The sequence below is a fragment of the Rasamsonia byssochlamydoides genome (genome assembly GCF_041956645.1).
Source record: "Rasamsonia byssochlamydoides strain NRRL 3658 unplaced genomic scaffold VTN77scaffold_4, whole genome shotgun sequence".
In the NCBI taxonomy this organism is placed as follows: Eukaryota; Fungi; Ascomycota; class Eurotiomycetes; order Eurotiales; family Trichocomaceae; genus Rasamsonia; species Rasamsonia byssochlamydoides.
Window position 1 is genome coordinate 652,200 of NW_027192387.1, and position 21,050 is coordinate 673,249.

At 50.0% G+C, this 21,050-nt stretch overlaps 6 protein-coding genes across 6 annotated transcripts; 4 read left to right on the forward strand and 2 right to left on the reverse strand.

Moving 5' to 3' along the window:
- Positions 1–409: 409 nt before the first annotated feature.
- On the reverse strand, positions 410–2,310 carry VTN77DRAFT_5573 (uncharacterized protein; the record flags this gene model as incomplete). The annotated part of the gene is made up of 3 exons (XM_069421756.1): positions 410–1,914; positions 1,995–2,136; positions 2,206–2,310. The coding sequence occupies 3 exons, from the start codon at positions 2,308–2,310 to the stop codon at positions 410–412; spliced, it is 1,752 nt and encodes a 583-aa protein (XP_069281727.1).
- Positions 2,311–6,397: 4,087 nt separating this feature from the next.
- On the forward strand, positions 6,398–6,753 carry VTN77DRAFT_5574 (uncharacterized protein; the record flags this gene model as incomplete). Its single annotated transcript, XM_069421757.1, has 3 exons — positions 6,398–6,429; positions 6,500–6,614; positions 6,676–6,753. 3 exons carry the CDS (start codon positions 6,398–6,400, stop codon positions 6,751–6,753), a joined length of 225 nt encoding a protein of 74 aa, XP_069281728.1.
- A 403-nt stretch (positions 6,754–7,156) lies between these two features.
- Positions 7,157–9,897, forward strand: VTN77DRAFT_5575 (uncharacterized protein; the record flags this gene model as incomplete). The annotated part of the gene is made up of 8 exons (XM_069421758.1): positions 7,157–7,256; positions 7,331–7,398; positions 7,462–7,602; positions 7,666–7,911; positions 7,966–8,424; positions 8,476–8,733; positions 8,790–8,888; positions 8,941–9,897. The coding sequence occupies 8 exons, from the start codon at positions 7,157–7,159 to the stop codon at positions 9,895–9,897; spliced, it is 2,328 nt and encodes a 775-aa protein (XP_069281729.1).
- Positions 9,898–12,233: 2,336 nt separating this feature from the next.
- Positions 12,234–12,884, forward strand: VTN77DRAFT_5576 (uncharacterized protein; the record flags this gene model as incomplete). The annotated part of the gene is made up of 1 exon (XM_069421759.1): positions 12,234–12,884. The coding sequence occupies one exon, from the start codon at positions 12,234–12,236 to the stop codon at positions 12,882–12,884; it is 651 nt and encodes a 216-aa protein (XP_069281730.1).
- Positions 12,885–14,244: 1,360 nt separating this feature from the next.
- VTN77DRAFT_5577 (uncharacterized protein) lies at positions 14,245–15,155 on the forward strand (the record flags this gene model as incomplete). The annotated part of the gene is made up of 2 exons (XM_069421760.1): positions 14,245–14,263; positions 14,326–15,155. The coding sequence occupies 2 exons, from the start codon at positions 14,245–14,247 to the stop codon at positions 15,153–15,155; spliced, it is 849 nt and encodes a 282-aa protein (XP_069281731.1).
- Positions 15,156–18,483: 3,328 nt separating this feature from the next.
- Positions 18,484–21,050, reverse strand: VTN77DRAFT_5578 (uncharacterized protein; the record flags this gene model as incomplete). The annotated part of the gene is made up of 6 exons (XM_069421761.1): positions 18,484–19,197; positions 19,247–19,460; positions 19,511–19,578; positions 19,637–19,706; positions 19,775–20,610; positions 20,781–21,050. 6 exons carry the CDS (start codon positions 21,048–21,050, stop codon positions 18,484–18,486), a joined length of 2,172 nt encoding a protein of 723 aa, XP_069281732.1.

Genomic DNA, 21,050 nt, shown 5'->3' on the forward strand with positions numbered 1-21,050 from the left:
CCGCCGACAGAAATTACTGTCCTGCGGCCTGGACGAACTAAAGTACATGACTATCGTATAGTACAGCTGGACTCCAGACAGTTTTCGTTTTCGTTCTTCTTCTATGCCCGTTGCCCGTCAAAAGGATGCCCCGAGAGGTGGTTGAGTGGTGGAGTGGAGAGGTGAGGACGAGAGAGAGCTTTTCCATGGAGGAAAAACTCGTAGAGAGAATTGGATGGTGGAGGTAGGATAGGTAGGTAGGTCAGGTAGGTAGGTCATTTTGGGAGGGAGAATTCAAGGAGTAACACAGGTAGGTGAGAAGAAATTAAGACGGAGGAAAGATAAGAAAAATTGTCATAACATGCAAAACATGCTCGAAAAGAGACAACTGAAACAGGTTACAAGGCAGGACAATGTTCTAGAGAGCTCTTTAGAACATGCCGCCGCCCATGCCGCCCATGCCTCCCATACCGCCAGCGCCGGCCGGCCCCTTCTCCTCAGGAGCCTCGACAATGGCAACCTCGGTCGTTCCCAGCAGCGAAGCAACTCCACTGGCGTCAACCAGGGCAGTGCGCGTAACCTTGAGCGGGTCAAGGATACCTGCAGCGATCATGTCGACGAACTCGCCCTTAGAGCTGTCGAAGCCCTTGTTGAAGTCCTTGCCGTACTCGTCCATGAGCTTGCCAATGATGACACTGCCTTCCAGACCAGCGTTCTCAACGATGGCGCGAGCGGGACGGGTGATGGCGTTCTTGACGATGTTGATACCCAGCTGCTGGTCGAAGTTGGCGCCCTTGACGTTGTTAAGGCCGTTGGCAGCAGCCTTGAGCAGGGCGGTACCACCACCAGGCAGGATACCGTCCTCGACAGCGGCACGAGTAGCGTTCAGCGCATCCACAACGCGGTCCTTCTTCTCACCGACTTCCACCTCGGAAGCACCACCGACCTTGATGACGGCGACACCACCGGAGAGCTTGGCCAGACGCTCCTGGAGCTTCTCCTTCTCGTACTCGGAGGTAGAAGGATCAGCCATGACGCCGCGGATCTGCTCGCAGCGCTGGGCGATGGCGTCCTTGCTGCCCTCACCGTTAAGGATGATCGTGTCCTCCTTGGTGATGGTAATGGAACCGGTCGAGCCGAGCATGTCCGGGGTGAGCTTCTCCAGCTTGATGTCCAGCTCATCCGTGAAGACGGTGGCGTTGGTCAGAACACCAATGTCGCCCAGGATGTTCTTGCGGTTGTCACCGAAACCGGGGGCCTTGACGGCGGCGACCTGGAGCTGGCCACGGAGCTTGTTCAGGATGCAGACGGCAAGGGCCTCACCCTCAATGTCCTCCGCGATGATGACCAGAGGACGGCGGAGCTGCGTGGAGGCCTCCAGGGCCGGGATGATGTCCTGGACAGCAGAGATCTTCTTCTCGGAGAGCAGGATCAGGGGCTTTTCGAACTCAACCTTCTGGGACTTGGGGTCCGTGATGAAGTAGGCGGACGTGTATCCCCGGTCGAAGCGCATACCCTCGGTGACCTCCAACTCATCCTCGATCGTCTTGCCCTCCTTGACGGTGATGACACCTTCCTTGCCAACCTTCTCCATGGCGTTGGAGATCAGCTTGCCAACGTGCGTGTCACCGTTAGCGGAAATGGTGGCCACCTGAGCAATCTCCTCGGTGGTGGTAATGTCACGCTTGTTCGCCTTCAGGTACTCCACCACGGCATCCACGGCAGCCTGGATACCGCGACGCAGGTCCATCGGGTTGCAGCCCGCGGCGACATTCTTGACGGTCTCGGAGAAGATGGCACGAGCGAGGACAGTGGCAGTGGTCGTACCGTCACCGGCAATCTCATTCGTCTTGGAAGCAACATCCTGCAGCAAACGAGCTCCCAGGTTCTCGAATTTGTCCTGGAGGGTGATAGCCTTGGCCACCGTCACACCATCTGCAGCAGTCAGCACCTAAATCGTAAAGAAAACAAAGCAGATCTGCAGACATATAATCGTCGACGGGGAATAAGCCTACCCTTGGTGATCTTTGGCGAGCCGTAGCTCTGCTCAATCAAAACATTGCGACCCTTGGGACCAAGCGTCGAAGAAACAGCCTTGGCGAGGGTGTCAACACCCTTCAAGAGCTGAGCTCGTGCCTCGACTCCGAATTTAAGCTCCTACCAGCTGTGAGTCTTCACGCAGTCCAACAAGATGGCGACAGGTATATCCCTCGCGCTGGCACATACCTTGTGAGCAAATCTCTGTTGTTGCAGGCTGACGCCGGAAGTTCTGAGCTTTGACAAAGAACCTCGGGACAGGACGGAAGTCCTGGAAGACAGAGCTCGCTGCATCTTGTTTGCAGAGGATAGTTAACTGAGAACAAGAGAAAACACAAAAATAACGAACCCTATCCACCCAGACCGGGACGCCCAGAGAAATTGAGTTGAGGAGAAAGAAGCTGGGAGAGAAGAGGAAGAGAGAATGGAGAGATGATGAAGCAAATTTTCCAGGCGATTCGAGATTCCCCGGATGGCTTGGCGGAGAAGCGCCTAGAAGATAGCCGGAGACGGTCACGTGGATCGCATCACTGCCAGATCTACGGAGGACGGAGTGCCAGCTTCAACCTCGGAAGAACTGCATTTCCATTTGCTCATTAATAATTCTCTATCATCGATCAGTATCAAAGAAATAAAGACCAAGCAAAGGTTATCTTGCCTACTATACAACTGGATTGGGCCAATGATCTGCTGAAATGCTCCGTCCATCATTCAACCCTGCGCAACCATATCTCTCCCCTTCCAAGCTTTCCTCGATCCCATCAACATCCACCAGACCGGCCACGGCCAAATCCAGGCCAGTCCTGTAGGAGATAGAACAACACAAAAAGCCTGATGAATGCGGAATGACGTGGTGCACCAGGTCCCAATGACATGACTAGTGCTTTCTGCTGATCCAGGCATAAGCCTCAATCAAGCCAATTCCTCGTCTGTATTTCCGTCCCAAGCCAACATCATCTCGAGGCTTTCATCCGCCAGACCCAATGTCATGTCGAGATCATTGTCCGCCCAACCGGACGTACTCTCGAGCGTTCCGTCCCCCAAACAGGACGTGTTCTCGAGCTTTCTATCCAAACCCGACGTCTGCTCGATGGTTTCATCCACTGGGAGTAAAGTCAACTAGCCACTCCCCATAGGGCCGCACGATATCATCTCGAGTCATCTCCTCCATCAGGTTGTAACACTTACCCGGCGGCAACTTGGCGTGATAGTCAAGCTCATTGTGTATACGCGTAAGGCGGTTCATGTCCAGCATATTACCCCGTTCGATCTCTCGGTCAAGTTGCATGACTCGAAGATCCAGTGCGTTGAAATTACTGTGCTGCTCACGGAGGGGCTCGGGGTCCGCCGCGGTGTTGGTCAGAAAAGTATGGATCTTGTAGTCGTCCTTCGGGTCTGTGATATGCAGGGTAGGCGGAGTATTCCACTGCGGCTCGAAAAAGTATGGAAGTTCCCTATGTCTCGCCACATACTCCTTATACTCCGGGCGCTTCCTCTCATATTCTCTGCATTCTGGATACGTTTCTTCACGTTCATGGTCGAGGACCCGATTGAACAGCAGTTGAGGCTCGCACTTTTCCTCTCGAAGCCAGGCAGCAGGAATCACGGTCTTTGGAACCGGGGGAACCCCAGGGATACGATCATCCCGGTCATACTGCCTCAGAACGACATCACGAGGCCATTTGCCAGCTAGAAGGTCCGGCTGCAGTGGATGATCAAAGCGTCTTGGGACGGGCCCAATGTATCCCTCCTCATCATACCGACTTTTCGACATAACATTGCCTGAAGGAGGAGGAAGTAAGCCCTCTGGTATAGAGTGGCTCAGAGCGTTTCCGTTGAAGTAGTGAGCAGCCTCGTCCCCTTTCAGACCGCCCCCGTTGATGCATTCAGCAACCTGATCCGCGCTCAGACCGTTTGCGTTGGCGTATTCAGCAGGCTGGTGTATCTCCTTATTTGGAGCATTTTCGGGATTGTTGGATCCCTCGTTGTCAATAGACCCTCCATCTGGAACCACCGCGTAGTTACGACGACCGTAACGGAGGATGACAATTTTGGACGGTGTCTCCTGAGCTACATCGTCTGGGGACGGGCTAGCACTGCGGGAAGAAAGCTTGCTGTCGTTCGGATAGTTGAGAAATTGGGCTCCCACAGCCAGCATCTCTTCGTCGGGGTCTTTGTCTTCCTCTTCCTTGCCGTCTTCACCATGGTCCGGGCTAGAGTCCCGTTCGGTATCGATATCAAGCTTGCGCCTCTTCCGCGACTTTTTCTTGCCGGATTTCTTGAACCGGCGCCGATTTCCGTACTCCTCGTCAGAGGTTTCATCCTCTTCTTCATCAGGAGAATCGGGCGCCTTCCTGGCCTTGCTTTTGGGCTGATCCTTCTGAGAGGATGCTTCAGCAGGCCCCTTCGCGGGCGAAGTGGATGGGCCAGATGTCTTGGCTGTGCTTGCACCCCCTCCACGACGAAGGGGAGGAGGGACCTCCTTGTTGCTGGCAACTCGACGGGAGCGGAGCTTGGCTAAATGTTGCACGATCGCCCCCTCAGACACATTGTTGCCCATCGTCCGCGCGACATCTCCCCATGGGATTCGGACGCCCTGTGCATTGCACACGGACTGGACCGTCAAAAGAAGCAGTTCGTTGAGGTTGTCTGCAGCAGTTAGTGTATGGCAGCAATGGACACGATGACGACGGCGGCGACGACGAGGTGCTTAGATGAAATAAAGTATGCAAGCTGTTATACTCCCGCGTGGTCATATGCCATATTGTATTCGTCCCGTGTCAAGAGAAGTCAGAGACAAGGCAAAAACTTACCGTCCCATCGTACTAGAACCCGCTTTTTCGATCGATTCAAGACTCTCTTTTCACTCGCCATGGTGTTCAATCTGTTGCATCTTGTTAGTGATGCTCAGAGACTAGGCAAAGCACAGCACACCATCAGATAGCAAGGATATCTATGGTTCAAGCCAAAAATACGACTGAGTTCCCTGCTGTTTCTGGTCTAGTGTGATGGCCAGAAGAAGTAGAGTGTCAGGCTGTCCACTCAAGTTAGTTCAAATAGACCTTTGCCTGGATCAAACTAGCAGTCAGCCAGCCAGTGAGGTGACTAGTGAAAGCATAGCCTGGGATTGGGGTTGCGATAGAAAAGCCACTCAGCTGCTGTTCAGTGGGAGTGCAGTTTACTAATGGGAAAACAGTACACAGTGACGTACCTTCGTCTGCATCAGAGCTGTATGGCCTATGCCCAACAGAAATGAGAGATGTCAAGTGGATGGTTGATATCAGGATGAGGTTGAGTGGCTGAAGCTGAGTGGCTGAGGCTGAGTTGAAGGTGAGGTGAAAGGAAGAGAGGGGCTGGAGGGAGACTACAGAGACAGTCTGCAGTGAGAGTATGGAGAGAGAGTCTGTTGACCAAGCTGGAGACCCCTCTGCCCAGCAACTGGTTTTGGGCTAGGCACCAAGACGCCGCCAAGTGAGATTCAGTGAGGTCTGTTTGACAAATTCCTGCCAGGTCTTTGTGAGTTCTCAAAGCCTCAGACCGGACCAGCCCGACCAAATTCTTGGTCGCCAGCTGTTAGGTAGGTCGTAAAGTCTCAGTGAGGGCTGACAGTTTCTTTGTTTGACAGGTGATATCTACTGTAGTCTGACTAAGTGGAGTCTTGAATCTTGTTGATGTTTCGTCTTCCACGCTATGGCAAACAGCTCATGATATTACAGTCGCCGGACCTACAGTACATCCTTGAATGCCAGTAATGAGCCCTCCTGTCAGTGCTCACCCTTAGGCAGGTGGTTTGTGAATTTACTGTGACCCTCTCAGTTACTGAAGTGTCAACTTGTAGTCCTAATAGGAAATTAGCAAAAAGACCTGTATACATGCTGCTTCATATGCACATATACTGCCCAGCTTCGCCATTTCCTTATGATAAATCCCCTCAAAGCAAAAAGAAAAATACAGTTACTTGCAAAAGTTCACTATCTAGGTAATCTGAGGAACTTCAATCTAAGTTGTTTCTAAATTCCATACCATCAGAGACTGATGACGGCCATTAGAGTCGCCGTCTAGATTGTTGATACCAGACGTATTTTCTACCTAAGTAGCGGACTGTCACAGTCAATTAGGAAAACATAAGATACTCTATGCTAACCAGTTTAGAAATACCATGTAACTACCTAGGTGCCTAGATAATTCTTGCGAAGGGTGTCGTTCTATACTATGTTTTCATGGACGTATAGATCGGATGTTGACAGTCACGTGCGGTGCATCATCACGTGACTTACACATCGACCATGTCCGAGGATTCCATCCAGCCTTTGCCTGCCGAACCACCATCGCTGTTTTTCCCGCCTCGAGACCACCATCTCTGCACCATCAATTCTTCAAGATGACGTCCGCTTGGAAAGCTGCCGGTTTGACGTATGTATTCCCCGTGTCTTGACCCTGCCTCTGCGCCCGTGGCTCATGCAATTGCTGACTGGTGTCCCAGCTACAACCGCTACCTCGCCGTTGCTGCCCGCGCGGTCCGCCGATCCCTCAAGGAAGGCCCTCGTCTGCAGGCCGAACGCCGTGGCCGGTCGGACCTGAAGTTTGCTAAGTGGGAGGTTCGTGTTATACCTGCTGTATTTTACGCACGGATTGAAGACTGACAGCTCTTTTCTTCAGAACGGCAAGCAGGGCGAAGTCAAGCAGCTGGGTGCTGCCAACGCTGAGGCCATGGCGGCCCAGGCCGAGTCGAAATAAGCCCTTAAACACACCGAATGATATGGGTGGAGTTACGAATTGAGGGACCTTTGTCTCTGTTTTCACCCGGGGGAGGGGAGACTGATTGTATATCCTGTAGCATATTTCGCTCTCGACGAACAATAGAATATTCCTCCTGTTCAAGTCTTCTTGGAGTACTATTTTTTGTCAATCGTATCAATCGTAGAATACTTAAGTGTAGTGCACTGTGCGATGGAGGTCCATATTCTTGCTAGCAATTACGCTGGCTGCGGCAATGCGCTATCCCAACCGCCGAAGCCGCTCCGCTGGACCATAATTGCCCGAAGTACAGCAAAGTACTGTACTATCGCCAACCCCACCTACCGGTCAAGAAAGAAAAAGTCACTGGCTGCAAGGAGTCGCCAACTACCTCGTTCAAATCATGCTGCCAAATAATGAGGTCCGCGTCTCGCAGCCGCGACTTGCCTCGCAGACGGTGGTTCCCCGCGACATCACGGAGGAATTCACCAATGCCGCTTCCAGTGCGTTGATCCCGCAACTGATGTTTGCTCTATATCCTCGCAATCTTCTGCCCAAACTGACTTTGTGATATTAGAATTACGGACCGGTCAGCTCGTCAAGGATGAATTCTTCACGCTCTTCGAGGCGGTGGGGGCGTTGGAGGTGGGTTATATATACATCGTCGTTTCTGGCTGGACTGGGCGACTGATTGTTGTGGAACTGCAGATCATGGATTCTAAGATGGACAGCGGTTATCTAGGTCCTGGTGAAAATACTGCCGAGGCTCTCGAGGATGACTACGATGTGATGCGCGAGCTGCAGCCCCAAGAGGTGCTGGGCGTCATGGACCAGCTTCTCTGTCATGAGGTGTGTCTTGTTTCTGAAATTTAAGGCCTTCGAGCTTATTCTAATGACTGTCGATCTGTTCAGATGGCATGGCATATGGGGCATCCACTCTCGCAAACGCTCTTCACATCCATCTACCTCGATAAACTGCTGTGGCCAGTTCCGAAGACCCTCGAAGAAGCTCGCTTCTACCGCGGAGAGCGACAGAACGGTGTGGACGTCGAAGAACAGCGTCCGCTGACACACTTGGTACTAAGGGCATTCTGTTTGGCTTTGGTAAAAGCCTGTGATCTCGTCCACACACGTGTGACCGCTGAATACTACTATGAGGTTGGCCCAACCTGCTCAATCTCCCTTGGAACCGGCTTGTCTGATGCTGTCCAGGAAGAGGATTTTGTGGCTCAACTGTACAACCGCAGTCTCCTGACGGAGTTTGACATTGAGTCCCTTCAAAAGATCGTCAATCAGGCTGTGTCGTGGCTCAACGAGCAAGAAGGCAGGGTGGATGACGGCGTCAAGCAGGCTTTAGTAGATCGATTGGAGTTCCGAAAACACTTCCTGACGGCCTTGGGTCAGGATATTGACGTGGTGCATACCAGGTCGAAGGGGCCATTCGTCTCTTGCCTCTCCCTTGTTTTAGCCATCGAGAAGTCGGTGTCGCTTGGGAAACCAGTCCCAGAGGCCTTCAGCCTGAAAATTCAACGGAAACTCGCCAGCACCGTGCCCCCTCGGCCCATGGTGACTATAAGCTCCAAGGATGCAATTGACCATCTGAGGCGGTTCTGTCGAGACGCGATTGATATCCAAGAAATTCTAGACTATTCTGGCTCTTACAACTTAAGGGTATGTACTCTACGCTGGATGTAAGAAACTGTCGGTGTCTAACAGAAGTAGGTATCTGTCTGGACGCTGGTGTCTAGGAAACCTCAGCCTGCGGTCTACATCCGATCCCTTCTGCAAACGCTTGTCGTCAACGAGATGAAGGTTCTCGGCTCTATCCCTCTCAAGCAGTTTCTCTACGATGACCTCGCCGAGCTTGTGCTTCCTTGCAGCCCACTGTTGCAACCGGAGAACGAAGAGGTCGAGATGCCATCTGATCCACGCTTTCAAATCTGTAAGAGCATGGAAGGGTTCATAAAGCGTGTCTCTCAGGTAAGACTTTGGCAATGCCGTGTTAACCTGACAATGATGAAGCTGAGATCGTATAGCCTTTTGTGGATACCTTTCGCAGCGCTTGCTTAAACCGATGTCGCGTGCGCCGCGCACTCTGCCACACCATCATGGATTGGGACAATCTTCAAGTGGAGGTATGATTCTGACGGGCGTCTCAGTTGTGTCACGCGCTTATGCTCGCTGCAGGCCGAGGAACTTGACGCCCGTCTTCGGACGTTTACTCATGAGCCACCAGTCGTACTTCGAGGCGAACCAACTTATTCCTACCCTCTCAGCAGCTGGACGTATCATGAGAAGCTTCGTCAGATCCGGCTGATCTTTCAGATGGGATTCGAGCTCTCCATCTATTCGCCAGAAGAGCTTCCTGGCATGTACTGGTACTTATCTCACATCTGTAACACCCACCTTTCCCACATTGAGCGGATTCGGACCTTTGTCATTGCCGAGAGCAAAAGAAGTGTACCTGCAGCGTCATCGCTTCGCAAAGGAAGCAACAAAGCAGCCGAACGCAGACGGGCATTTGAGAAAACTCTCACCGTCCTCGACCGGCATACGACGTATCTCATCGCGACTGAGGCCTTCGCTCTTGCTCTGCAAGCTCTCTATGCGTTGCTTGATCGTCGTCAGTTGCTCCCTAGGGCAGCATCGAGTCAAGCTTACTCCAGCGCGCGACTTCGCTACGAGCTTCGCATGAAGCCTTTTATTCAAATCACGCTCCCTGAACTTGTGCCTTTTGAGGTATACGAGCGGGAATCGACGTTGAAAGGTGAGAATGACGCTGCTGTGCTCGAGAGGGCCACGGCAGCGGTGGCTGAGGCACGCAAGGCTTGGGAAGCCGTGCTCGCCCACGGGGCGTTTCTTCCTTCGTTTGATCCGGCGAAGAATTCCACCACCCCGACGACTTCAAAATCCGCTGTTGAGGATGACTGGCAACGCGACATCAAAGACTCGCTGCGCGCTTGCATCGGCGCCAGCATTGCCATTGGAGCGGTCTCCAAGGCTTTCAAGAAATCGCAGACTATGTCGATGAAGGACGGACTGCTGCCGTTGAAGGTGGAAATCCCGGAGGTTGGTTCCACCGGACGTTGGCATGACTGGTGGGCTGTGCCACGAATCTCGGAGGTGAACGCGGGCAAAACTTGAGATCACAGTTTGCTCAACTCGACTACTTATGTAGTTTTCTGTGTTGGCGGCCGAATTAACGATTTCGGAACCACTTGACCGGTTACCGGCGTCGTGTTGCGGTGGTCAATCAATCAGACCGATTGTGATCGGTTTAATTGCCCCTACAGAAACCTTCCAGCCGCCATTTCTCGCTTCGTGAAAAATCTGCTGATCTGCTATCAAGGAAGGTTATTGCTTGCCTGATACATTCCCTGAGGAAGTTCTCTTAAAACCTTGAAGAACCCCGTTGACGGAGTCCGCAGTATCGTTTGTTCGCTGCCGTGGCTGTCTCCGGCGGCTGTCAGATGATCCAGGCAACTTGCCAGACCCGCTGTGAAAACGATTGGCAGCCAAGGTGTGAGACTGATGATGACGAATGGGGACTCTACCTGCCTGATATTAGCAGATGGGCTTAGTCACGACTCACCGCAGGCTCAGCGCAGCCTCAGTCAGAGAATAGCAAAACAGACCGAACGAATCTTCGGCTGTAAACCTGCAACAATAGCCAGTTAGGAAATTATTTAATGAAGGATGAAGGATGAAGGATGAAGGCTTCTGCACGTCTCATGCAGTCAGCTCGTACTGTAGCCTCTGGGAAATTTTTCGTCATGTGTGAGAGTGTATTGTGGATCTCGGAGATCATTCGGACAATTCGATTCCTTGATTCCTTCCTTCCCCAGACCTGAGACAACAAACAGGATAATAATTCCAAATCATCGATTTAGCCTGCAGGATATTAGTCCGGTAGATAGTACGATACCGGTGAGTTAGAGGAGTAAGAGTAAGCCCAGTCGGACATTCTTCTGGCGGCTGGCCATGTATGCAGCGGTGTCGATCAGAGAAAGCCAGCAAGCAGTAAGCAGTAAGCAAGCATAAGCGCTGTCTGGAGGATTTGATTTGAGTGCTGGTTCTCCCGGGGATTTTTGAGTGGGGAATGGGATGGATGGGTACCTGCCTAGGTGTACGGAGTACTCCGTAAGTAGTTACAGTAAGGAATCCATGGAGTGGACAATGGACAATGGACATGAACAAACAGTTAACAATAACTTCGGAGACTTTTCGGACACAGCATCATTTACAATGTGAAACAGATGCCTTTCTGCAAGGATGGATCCTCCCCTGCTCCTCTTCTAGAACTGTACGATGTACGTACTGTACTGTACGTGATGATGGCAGCACTAACTGGTGCCGGCGCTAGCTAGGAACTTAGCCGATGATCGATCGATCCCCGAGGTCGGCGACCATTTGGTATGCCTCCTAGGCTAGGGGCAGAACTGTACGGAGTACCCCGTACATCGACGGAGTACAGATGCGTGTCTAATTATTCTCCTGCACTGGACGACGTACGGTGGAGGGGTGTCAGTGTCACTGTCAGTGTCACCATGCATGCGTCCACCGTTCTAGTGACTATTACGGAGCACTAACTAATTGTCTTTTTTTTTAATTCTAGATCTGGGCCTGTTTGTTTCCCTCGAAGCCATGATGGCGCTGCATGATGATGCACGACGTCCTCCACTGGATGGAGAAAGAGAGAAGGCTTCTTCGGCGACCTCTTTACGGATCCCGAAGCCGCGACTCGACGATTGCTTCTGTCAACCAGCAAGGGACGTAACTAGATCCCATTCTAGTATCAAGCCACGACTCCCACGACAGACCGGGTCTGCTTGGTTAGTTAGGTAGGCTGCAGGTGCAGGCATCTGTCTGCAAGAAACAAGCCATAGCTGATCAATCCCACCTTGTCTGCTTGCTCATCCATCTTGATCTGATGATCACCACGGTAGCGGTGAACCATGTGGAAGCAAAGTAACCAGCATCCATCCAATCATGACAACATGGCTGGCCTGCTGGTGGTAATTATCGTTGCAGATTATCCGGTTGATCTGATAAGAAAAGCCCGGCGAAGATCTTCTCTCCCTGCCTCTCTTTCTTTCGTACAAAATGCAACTTTTTTTTTGCTGTCTCTGTATTAGTACATACATATATTTTTAATTCGATATGAATTCGATATGCCACTGACGCAGACAGCTGACATCCCATTGATCTGCTTTCCTGTCACTTTTACAGCTCTCTGATTGAATACCATTCAATGACTGAGATTGGTATTGGGATTTTGATCGTACAGACCTACGTCTACTGTCTTCAACAAGCCAGGCGGATCAAACTCATACATATGATATGACTGCCGTTTCTTGACTTCGAACTCTTTAATCTCTTGCTGCGAGAGTGGACACGCTGTACCCACCGGTCAACAGTCGTCAACCTGAGATCAAGCGTCGACCTCTCATATCTTCAACCGAGTCAACCGGCAGTCAAGAATGTGGGATATCAAAAAGAAAAAGTGTCGTCTGGTGTACTCTGACAACGCTGCATACGCTGTCCCCAAGCTGGGGCCGTCAAAAACTCCGCTCACAGCAGATCCCCTGATTCAATTATATTATCAGCACTTCCACCATGCCCACCCCATTCTTCTTCCACAACAGGCTCTCAGAGGCCCTCTCTGCCGCTACATTCCATCGTATGTGGTGACAGTGATGCGGTATATTGGAGCGCATTACCATCGAGATCGGTCCGTGCAGGAGTCCCTCAAAAAGGCTACCCTGGAGCCGTTGTCCGATGAAGCAACACCACGGAATGGCTTCCAGGTGCAGAGGATGCTGTTGCTAGCCATCACCGCCCATGGTCACGGCGAACATGAGCGCGCCCATCAGCTCATGCAGTCCGCCGTCGATTTAGCCCTCGACTTGGGCATGCATCGTGCGTCGTTTGCAGTGGAGAACTCCATGCAGAATCCCCTAGTGGAAGAGATGTGGCGTCGGACGTATTGGGAGCTGTATGTGGTGGATGGCATGCTAGCCGCCCTTCGAGAGCAGACCTCGTTCTCGCTGTATCATGTGCAGTCCGACCTGGCTCTCCCGTGTGATGAAGCTGTATATGACAGGGCGGAGGTATGTTGCGTTCTCGTTTGATACTGTTCGCCTGTCGACAAGCATCTTGACAGATAGTTGACCATTTGTACATACTTCCAGTTCATCCCCCCGGGTCCTACGTTCGCAGCGCTCATGGAGAACAGGCCTTTGGGCCTGCGGCAGCATTACCTATCCTCCTTTGCCTACCCTATCGACGCTGTACGGCTGCTGGGGACTGTCCTGGCTCTCGGGCCGCCATCTGGGCTGGAGAATGAAGTGGAGGCGGTTGGGACGGTGGACGATGCTCTGACAGAATGGCTGTTGCACCTCCCATCTTCGAGCGAAACCATCGGGGATGGCCTTGACGAGATGCTCTTCAAAGCGCAGATGATTGTCTATTCGTAGGTCTCGTCTCGTTGATTTCTAATCAAAGTACCATGCTGACTGTGGGACTCAACTGCTACAGTGCGATAATGTACCTCTACCGACCACGTTCGAGCCTGAGGCTGGTGCCGCCTTTGGACTCTCGCGTGTCTTATGGTCGTCATCCGGAATTCTCCTCGTTCGATATCCTCGATCCTTATACGAAGAAATTAATCCGCGCGGCGGATTCTCTCTCCAATCTCCTGACCCTCCCGAGCCCGATCAAGAGCCACAGTCCCTTTCTTATCAACGCCATCGCGATGGGCGTGCTGGTGCATACGGCAGCATGCGTTGTGTCGACAAGACCGGAGTTGGAGGAATCCTTCAAGGTACGGATTGAGCTCGCGGTAGGGGTGCTGAGTCGACTAGCGGACAGCTGGCCATTGGCCCGGAATGTGAAACAGCAGGTGTTGAGGCTGTATCGCGACGCGGTTCAGCGGTTTCGCTAGACGGCCGGCTTTCCTTTGGAAAAATCGACGACAGTGCAGCATGCCAAGAGGATGATGACGTACTCGTCCAATGAATCTTTGTGCCTGCCGCAGGATACATGCCCAGGCCGTCGGGAATAGCATTGTGTCTTTCGTCCACAGATTCTGACCACGCGGATCCGATCCGAGAGCCATCGATCTCAATATCTCTCAAAATGGCAGTCTCCTTTACAGGGTGGTACAACCAGCCTACGTCGGGAAACATCCGCAGAAATGGGGCACTTTGAGACACGTCGAGTCTGGGCAAATTTCCTTTCCCCGTCATCTATCTCCCTGCCGAGAATTGGCATTCGCAACCTTCCAGGCGGTTGTCGCACGACGAGACGCTGTTCCATTAAACGTGTGTAAATTGAGATGGTTCCTGAGAGGCAGGTCTGACAAGCTCGTCATTGCAAGGTCACACAGATTCGGATGGCACAATGCGCCCCTGATTTCTAGATATTTGTACATATATGAATATGGATGCCGCGGAAAGTGCCGAGCAGAGGCAGCCAGTGAGCTGAGCTGCTATGTCGGATACTCAGAAATGTAAGTAGCACTTTCTTCAGAAATCAATTCTGATCAAGTGTTGATATTATATTCTACTTCAGCTACTATGGTCGCAACATCGGTCTATGTCTACACTCATGAAGATGAAGAAAAAGAATCCACTGCTTCTGCCGACCGTGGCAGTCTGACGACTCTCTGCAAGTTCCTCACCGAAGACATCTGCGAAGACTGGGTGCTCGAGGCCGAACTGCTCGCACTCTCCTTTGCAACCGGCATCCAAGACGCCGCCTCGTATCCGGACTACCGCTGCTTCGCTGCCAACCAGACAGGCAACACGGTGTTCCTGGCCATCAGCGTGGCGGGCCTCGCGCAGGGGGTGTACAGCTTCTCTAACATCGTCACGAGCCTCTGTCTCTTTATCGGCGGAGGACTCGTCCTCGGTCAAATGGGCAACTACTTCGGCGTGCGCAAACGCATCTGGCTGGTGACCAGCAATCTCCTGCAGACGGTAATGGTCCTCGCCGCGATGATCATCCAGTATCTGGCGCCGATTCGACGCGACGGCCCCGCTTCGACGGCCGTGCTGGGCCTGCTCGCCTTCTCGTCCGGCGGCCAGGTCGCCATGTCCCGATCCCTGAAGATTGCCGAGATCACGACCGCCATGGCCACGGCAGCCTACATAGACGTGATGTGCGATCCGGGACTGCTGAGGGTCCACAACCGGGCGAGGAACCGGCGCGTTGGATTCTTGGTCTGCCTCACCGCGGGCTGCTACGTGGGCGCCTTTGCGCTGCCCGGGGTGAATTCGCCGTTTGCGCTGTTGCTGTGTGTGGTTGTGAAGACGGTGGTGACGGTGGCGTTTTTCTTCAACAGGTCGCAGCGGGAGGAACTGGATTGCAGTGCAGACCATGAAGTAGCAACTACTCCTTAGTTGTGTTTATCCTGCATTGTCTATGGTCTGTATTCTATGGTCTGTGTTATTTAGGGTTGTGTGTGCCCTATTTTCTTTCTACATTGGGCCTGCGCAGGAAGTATGTGCTGTACTACCCATTCTATTGATCTAGTTCAGAGCAGATTGTAATGCTAGATAAGTCTTTTCCTGTTGATTTTTTCTTCCCTATATTATTTTCCTTCAATCAGGCATAGTGTTTCTATTCCTCGAGTAAGAGAGAGACGGAATTCCCCCTTCAACCAGGACATAACCTGACATACCAGGAGGGGCATTTTTTTTCTCTCCATTCCTTTCCCTGCAGTACAGTACTCTCATTATTCACGCTATTAACTAGCCTCGCAAGTCCTTATGATATATTATAAGACGAAAAACGCGTAGGGAAAAAAAAGTACACTTAATATTGCTCATATACATCAGTGGAATTTTAATAATACGGAGTACTTCTCAGTCCTTTACAGTCTGTTATTATTTTTCGCTAATTTGGTTAATTAATAGCTATACAATACTGTGTATGAACGGTTGAATATAAAGTTTCTTTCTTGACTTATTGATCAGCTATTTGGTATTATTCCTCAGTGCCTCTACAAAAAAAAAAACCGCCACTGAGCCATTTTCCCGCAAAACTTTGAACTTTTTCATCTAATTATTTTTCAACAAATTTATATGATACCCGTACAGCTTTTTATTGGAAAAATATAGATAATTACTAAATAACAGGCTTTTATATATATAAAATCTTTTATGGTGTTGCTTGGTTGTAGAGAAAGGTTGTGAAAAAGTTTTAAGGCATCCCAAAAAAGTTCCCAAATTTATGTATGTAAAAACCTAAAAATATATATCTATATTTTTGGATATCTCCTCTACTTTATTTATAACAACGAAACAACCACCATTATTACCTTTATAAATATATAAATATATGACATATCATTCATTAATCTATCTACATTTAAAAATTTTAGATCATGTTTATAACTAGAACTTCAACCCTTTTTAGTTATAAAGTTAGTACTATATAAATTTATTACCCCTTTATTGAAACTAAAATAATATAAGATCTACTTAACTAATTATTTTAGTTTTTTAATTTTATCGAATAATAGCTATTTATTATTTATTATATTAATTTTTATATGCTATAGATAGTTGTTTAGTTATTAAGAGTTAAAATATAGAAGTCGATAATTTTATCACAAGTGGTGGCGTTTTTTTTTGCGTTAGTACTGCATTGTTGTCGGGATCAAGGGAAGCGTTGCAGGCGGTTATTAATATTCAATTATTGCTTTTCAGCGCGTATATTTTGTTTATTTACTGAGCCATCGACTTGCCAGGGTTGTACTGTATGTACATGTATGTACGGTACTACATACATATTCAGAAGATTATTTGTTAAATACCATTCGACCAAGGTGAAAAAAAAAGAAAGAAAAAGGAGAAAAAGGCAAAAAAAAAAGGGGGCGTGGAAAAGGGGAAAAAAAAAAGGCAAAAAATGAAACTGTAGATTGCATCGATCAGCAAGCAGCACTGCAAAAAAGAAACGTCAGCGACAGGATTCGAACCTGTGCGGGCGAACCCAACAGATTTCTAATCTGTCTCCTTAACCACTCGGACACANCATTGTTGTGGAACCAGTGGGACTTGTTCCTTTAAAAATAGATAAAAATTACGAAGCTCACGTGATCTATTAATACTACAGTATGTGGATTCTGCCGGTGTTGACCGCCCTCGCTTAGCATCCTCCACCCAGAAATTAGCCACTCTAGATAGCCGCATCTAATTTCTTAACGTCTATCACAAAGTCAGTGTGTCCGAGTGGTTAAGGAGACAGATTAGAAATCTGTTGGGTTCGCCCGCACAGGTTCGAATCCTNCTACTTCATTTTTTTTTGCTTGTGTTTTTCCTTTGTAGGTCTGCTGATCGACTTGGTATGAGAGTAGGTCCCAAAGCCAGCATAAAGTGGTTGGACAGCGCTTTGTACAGTACATTATATATAATAGCTATTACGGCCTCTGTCCAGATGTTACTTCTAGTAAAGATCGATCTTTGTATGCTTTCCATCATTAGGAGCGCATTTCCGATTTTGACATATTTCATGCGATCAAGGGTATATATATATAATGTGTGGATAACCATGCCGATAATGTGCATGATTTCCCAGTTGTTACACAAGATGAATGCCGATGGAATTGAAATATGACTTTCAAATAAATGCAGCTCAAATCAAATATGGTAGATTGCCTTTTATATTGCTGAGACAAATAGCAACAGAGTGGTCAAGCAATTACAGGATGTCAATATATAACTGATTGGGGCCTAATTTGCTGCGGACGGCGAACTTCATGAAAAAAAAGCTAAGTGTAGAAGTATCCTAGTGGAATATAGTGAAACCATGAATTTTTTTCGCCTCCTATAAGTCTCTTACAACTCTCTTCATCATGACATGATTGACATCAACCTATCAACTCATCTCTCCTCCTACCTCGTCTCTCATCTTCCTCACTTACTACCTCCCTCTTTGTTAATATGTACAGTACAACCAAGAGCCCCCACCCTGTACAGGTGTGGATCTACTGCACATCTCAGATTTTTTTTGTCCTGAAAAATCCCTGCGTGTTTTGTACACGAGATGGGCAGAAAGAACATGAACTCAATTGCCCTGCACGGAAATATCGAAGAGAAGGTCTCCCTCCTCTTGTGTTTTCGCTGAGTTATATTTGTTAATGGTTTGTATTCTATGGTCTGTATTATTTAGGGTTGTGTGTGCAGCTACTTTTCTTTCTACCTTTGCCTACACAGGAAGTATGTACTATACTACACTGTACTACACATTCGATTGACCTAGCTCGAGAGCAGATGATATTGCTAGATAAGTCATTCCCTGTTTTTTTTTTTTCTATCTTATTTTCCTATGGGCAGGAGTAGTAGTTCCTGAGTGAAGGAGACCGGAATTCCCCCTTCAAACAGCATACCAACAAGAGGGGCATTATGGAGCACGACGATTGCCATGACACACCAACTTCTTGGTGAATCTAAACTAGGTAGCCCGCCCACTACTTCATACGGACTGGCATTGCAAATATCTCCCGTCTGACGAAGTTATAAGTTGTCTTCTTCGGGCATCTCGGGATCGTCGATCGGGTGAATTTCCGACGAAATCTCCTCTCCTCCCCGAAGGCAGCGTTGAACAGCGTCGAACTCTGATGACGTTGTGGCGAGTAAACTACTACTAGTTTGTCCTCCGTTAGGTAGGTACTGGACATCCATCCAAACCAAACTTCGGACGAGATGCCTGCATCAAGGTCCAAAATTACATAAAATCATGAGCTCGACTCATCGTCCGCTCCATCCGCAGATGGGCGTCTTCCTCTTCCGCTCTTGCGAGGTGATCACCCGGCAGCAGAATGGCCTTGTCGATTGCCACTGGTAGACCGCGGTGACGACCGCGGATCATCACCGCGCAGAGAACCAGCTTGCTCAAGGTATGCCAGCCTCCGGAGAAACTGTACTGCTGATTGGGAAGACCCGTGCTGATCCCGACACAGCCGTAGGCACTCACCGTCTCGAAAATAATGTTGAATGCGGAATAGGTCACTGGATCCCGGGTGAAGTTGCCCGCCTCGACGATGCAGATGATAATGACGGCCAGGACGATCCACCACAGGTCATACGCCAGCTGCGCGCGGAGCTGCTGCTGGATGAAATACATCCGCCCCGTTGCGTTGAAGATGGGAAGCCGTTTCTCCCCGTCCTCCAGCGCTGGGTTCTGATTGTCCAGATTCATTGCTGGGTCGTCCGCGTAGATGCCCAGACTCCTCTCCTCGTAGACGTTTGAGTTGCGCATCGTGATGACGACCGGGTAGACGGAGATATACATCATGACTACATACAACACCTGCAATCCCAGTTCGAGGGACGCGATGTTGACGACGTAGAAGCCGCCGCTTCGTACACACAGGGCTTGGAACAGTCCGTCCAGGATTCGTGAACCCAGAGGAATGCTGTTAATGGCCGGGTTATCATGCTAGTAGTCTTAGCATCGAGAATCGAAGATGACCGCAGCGCAATCTCACATTCAACACTTCGAATGCAACCCAATCGATGCCATTCAAGACAATCACCGAGCATAGAAGCCACCAGGTGTGTTTTGAAGGGAACAGGGTCGTATAGCAGCGTCTGGGATGATCAAGCAGGAAGGTCAACGTCTCCCGCTCATCACGGAAATACTCGTTGTTAGGAAGCAGCAGCCGCATAATATACAGGGACCAGCGCAAGAAGATTGGGTAGCTACAACTGTATGAGCACATCAAAATCAACAACAGGTGAACAGTACATACCAGGTATTTCCAGCCAATATCAACAGGCCCATTGTTATCAGTAAGTATACGGAATCTTGAAAGGGGACCTGTGCATATGATCGTTAACAGGAGTCTGTCTAACCTCTAGCCAGAACATAGCCTTACAACGTTCGCATCAAGCAGACTCATTCCGGAGTTGTTGAAGGCAGAAATCGCAAAGAAGAAACCGGTCCACCTGATGAAACGTGTCAGTAAAATATTCATAAACAATCATGCTCAGTTTTCCAAACGCTGGTCACTTACCAGGGGTTTAGGCCGTTGGCTTCGGTCACGGACGCTTTGTGTCTTGCCAGGTACGCCCCCAGACCCAACCCTCCAAGAAGCTGCCAGAGGACAAAGTATACGGGGACAATGACGGATAACAGGCACACTGCTCGATACTCGACACCCCCCAGTCGGCGCCGTTCTGCATCAGTGAGGTGGTGGAATGTCGAATTGCGGCCAAACTTGCGCAGAAAGTGCAAATGACCATCATCGCGGTCATCCGCACCAGGACCACCCCTCACGGCACCTAGAGTCGTCGCGCGGTTGCTCACATTGACATATGGCGGACGAAGAGGTCGGCGTTGCACGCTGGGTGAACGATCTCGGCGACCACCCCATGCATCGTCAGTGAAGGTGATATGCATGTCTGCCTCGGTGTTGTTGTTCTGCTCCCAAAGGGAATGTCCACTAGGCGGCTCTTCTTCAGGCGCGATTGATTCTTTTTCGTGTTTGTCGACTGGTGCGGTAATGTCAGGTTGCTGGTTGTCTTCCGGGACTTCCGGCTTCGTAGAGGTCTCAGTATTAGACTCGCGTTCTCCGAATCGGGATCTAACATGGCCTGTGGAATTGGTGGACAGAGCTTGTGAGATCGGCAGACGCCAGGAAGCACGCTCCGGGGAGCCATCTGGCCTGGCAGCGCCCTCTCTAGGAGGGGTTTGCTGACGGGAGAACGACCGCGAGAGGAAATCCCAACGGTTTAAACTCATTGAGCTCTTGGACCTCCTCCTTTGGAGACGTTGCTCCTCGACGATGTCTGTGAACCGTTTCTCAAAGGCTCGTCGACGGACCAGAACGACTGCGAGTGACACCCAGATCTATGAATATTAGCTTGAGTTTCGAATATATATATAATCAAATAAAAAATTAAATAAAAAATTAAATAAAAAAGATAAACCAAGAAAGGGATCTAGGGTGCAGCCTCGCGAACTTGAGTACAAGCATGGCTCTCACATAGTCGGAGGGAAGGTAGTGAAATCTATCTTACCGCAGAACCCATCATGATGAGAAAGAACAGCAGAACCTGCTGGAAGGTGTTCAAAGTCGACAGATTGACCGTATTGAGCCCTGCCAGGGTCATAGCGCTGACGGTGAAAAACAACGAGTCGATATATCGCACGCTGCGAGCGGGCGTGGACGAGCCCCAGAAGATGACCGATGTGATCAAGCTCACCCCGATGAAGTAGGCATAATGAAGGGTGAGAAACCGCGGTCGAGGCAGATACGCCTTGACGGCGTCCCATCTGAGTCGGGTCAT